Genomic DNA, 2,565 nt, shown 5'->3' on the forward strand with positions numbered 1-2,565 from the left:
CACTGCTACTTTTACGGTTTTGTCTAAATTTACACATATACACATGTTAACTCTATAAAATTTACCACTATCGGAACTACTTACAATATTTTCTAATTAGAATTAAATACCTTTATAGTTAATCGAGGTACTCATACTGTTGAATAAATACTTCATTCAAATCGTATAATTTGATGATATTCGAAATGGAGCATTATTTATAATGTCATTTTTTTACATGATATGCACTATGCGTCGCTCAGTCGCCATTAAACTGCTGGCGCATGCGCAATGTAGGCGTGAGGTGATGGCCTGCTTATTAGATATAAAATAATTAATAATTGGGAATTTAATTGTTTTTATGATCGAACAATCACCAATAGTCGTCGAACAAACGATAATTGATCAAAATTAATTAATCTGAGCGATAAAAATAAAGATATCTAGTAAGGGGGGCCAACTTAAGGGTGACCATTTGTTTAATTATTTATAAATAAATAAAAGACGAACAAACAATTTTTACACTCGAACATTAACGAACAAACGACGAACAAACAATTAAAAATAAAAAAAATCCGAAAATCGAAAAAAGTGGGGCTTATTATTATTATCTATTTAAAAAAAATTACCAATTAATTTTTATCATATTTAACAACTTAACATTAATTCAATGATGATTTTTTAATTTTACAGATGACCAAATTGGCATCAATGTGAACGATGATTATGATTTTTTGGCCGATGCTCGAAACGGTAATAATAACAGTCATTTCATTCAAATTATTAATCATTGTGCTACTGCAAAAACACAAAAAATTAAAAACTAATTTTCTTACATCAATAATTAATATTTTAAATTTTTTGTTAATTTACAGATATATCTCATTTGATGGCCGATATAGTAGAAGGATACAGAAGTAAATTAATAATAATTTTTTTTTTTTATTGATCAATTATTAAGTGAAATAATACATTTAATTAATTTTCCGGAATAGACGAGCTTGAAGCACGTGGCTTTTCAAATCTTCGTTATATTGGTAATGGTAAGTATTGAAAAGAAAAATAAAAACTCATGAATGAATACCGTTAGAACGATATACATAATGATAATAATAATAATAATAATAATAATAATAATAATAATAATAATAATAATAATAATAATAATAATAATAACAATGATGTCTTTAATAAATGTTATATGTATTTATATGTCATTATGATAAAATTACTAAACGTTGTAGGTCGTGTCGTTAGTGTCCGCAGAGAAGACGATCATGAAGCTATAGAGGAAGTAGAAGAAAGAGAAGGTAATAATAATAATAAAAGAATTTACTCAAATAATATTGAATAGTTTAGTTTTAGTTAAAATCATATAGATTTCGTTAACGCATACATACGCGGAGTATTTTTTATCCTTTTGGTACCTTCATTAATCAACGATTTTTTATTACAAATAATGCTTGTATTAAGTAGTTGTTTATAAAATTACAACAATGTTGCAGCAATAAATACCAATAATTACATTAATGTTAACACCTACATTACATTATACTTATTGTTATTTTCCGTTCTAATTTTCAGATAATGACGAGAATCCTGCACATAAATCCCGCCTAATTTTGGAGCGGATAATAGGTAAGTTCACGACTATTTTTAATATTTAAAAAAAAACTAATCTTAAATATATTACCATATTGCACATTAAATTTGTTTATTTTTACAGCTAGGCCTCCGTACCGGAACGACAACGATGAGATTTCCGCAAAGTGCTGCGTGTGTCTGGAGAACCAAATTGCTTACACATTCGCACCGTGTAATCATTTTATGATTTGCCAAGCATGCCTTGTCCAACTATTAGCAGAAGCAGACAGTAACCTATCACCAGGATTAAAATGCCCTGTATGTCGGGTCTTTACAAAAAAAAATACGTCACGTATTATTTACCCAATAATAATAATTGTCATGGCTTCAATTGCAATATTTAAAAAAATTAATAAAAATTTTCACAATTTAAAAATGTATTATTAATTTTGTAGTAATTATTATTAATTTATAGATTTAATGAAGCTCTTAATAATTTTAATAAAGTGTATTTATATTGATCAACATTATTTTTAATTGCCGATTAAAAAAAAATTATTGTTATCATTTTATATTAATTGAAAAATATTTGTGAGCTATTAAATTTTCGCAAGTAAATCTTTTTTTAATCAATCCATTTGTTTACATGGTTCAAAAGAAAAACTCAATGAAAATCAAAATTCATTTATGCAGAATATTATAAATAATTAAATTTCTGCAACAAATATATAATAAAAAAAAAAATATATTTTATAATTGAAATGATTTTTCAATATTATCGCACAATTTAAAAATATAGTATTAATTTTTTATATATTTGATTGATTTTATTAAGTAATGAATATTTCGAAAAAATTGTAACTACATTTCGATATAATTTTTTTTTAACCATATAAATATTACGGTAATTATTATCTTCATTATAATAATATTAATAATAAATAATTATGAAAATTTAAATAACAATGTTATTATTTTCTACTTTAATGTAGGAAGAGACAT

General features: G+C 24.6%; 1 protein-coding gene across 2 annotated transcripts; it reads left to right on the forward strand.

Moving 5' to 3' along the window:
* Positions 1 to 415: 415 nt before the first annotated feature.
* Positions 416 to 2,125, forward strand: LOC141536077 (uncharacterized). 2 transcript variants are annotated; one of them, XM_074256318.1, is made up of 7 exons: positions 416 to 570; positions 673 to 732; positions 855 to 896; positions 975 to 1,022; positions 1,224 to 1,289; positions 1,564 to 1,617; positions 1,706 to 2,125. In XM_074256318.1, the coding sequence occupies exons 3-7, from the start codon at positions 869 to 871 to the stop codon at positions 2,008 to 2,010; spliced, it is 501 nt and encodes a 166-aa protein (XP_074112419.1). In that variant the 5' UTR covers positions 416 to 570; positions 673 to 732; positions 855 to 868; the 3' UTR covers positions 2,011 to 2,125. The 2 variants fall into 2 exon arrangements, with proteins under 2 accessions (XP_074112419.1, XP_074112420.1); XM_074256319.1 differs by lacking the exon at positions 416 to 570 and having other exon boundaries at positions 594 to 732.
* Positions 2,126 to 2,565: the final 440 nt, after the last annotated feature.

Source organism: Cotesia typhae, unplaced genomic scaffold (assembly GCF_013202065.1).
Source record: "Cotesia typhae breed Kobodo isofemale line unplaced genomic scaffold, CoteBio_Ctyphae scaffold_152, whole genome shotgun sequence".
Taxonomy (NCBI): domain Eukaryota; kingdom Metazoa; phylum Arthropoda; class Insecta; order Hymenoptera; family Braconidae; genus Cotesia; species Cotesia typhae.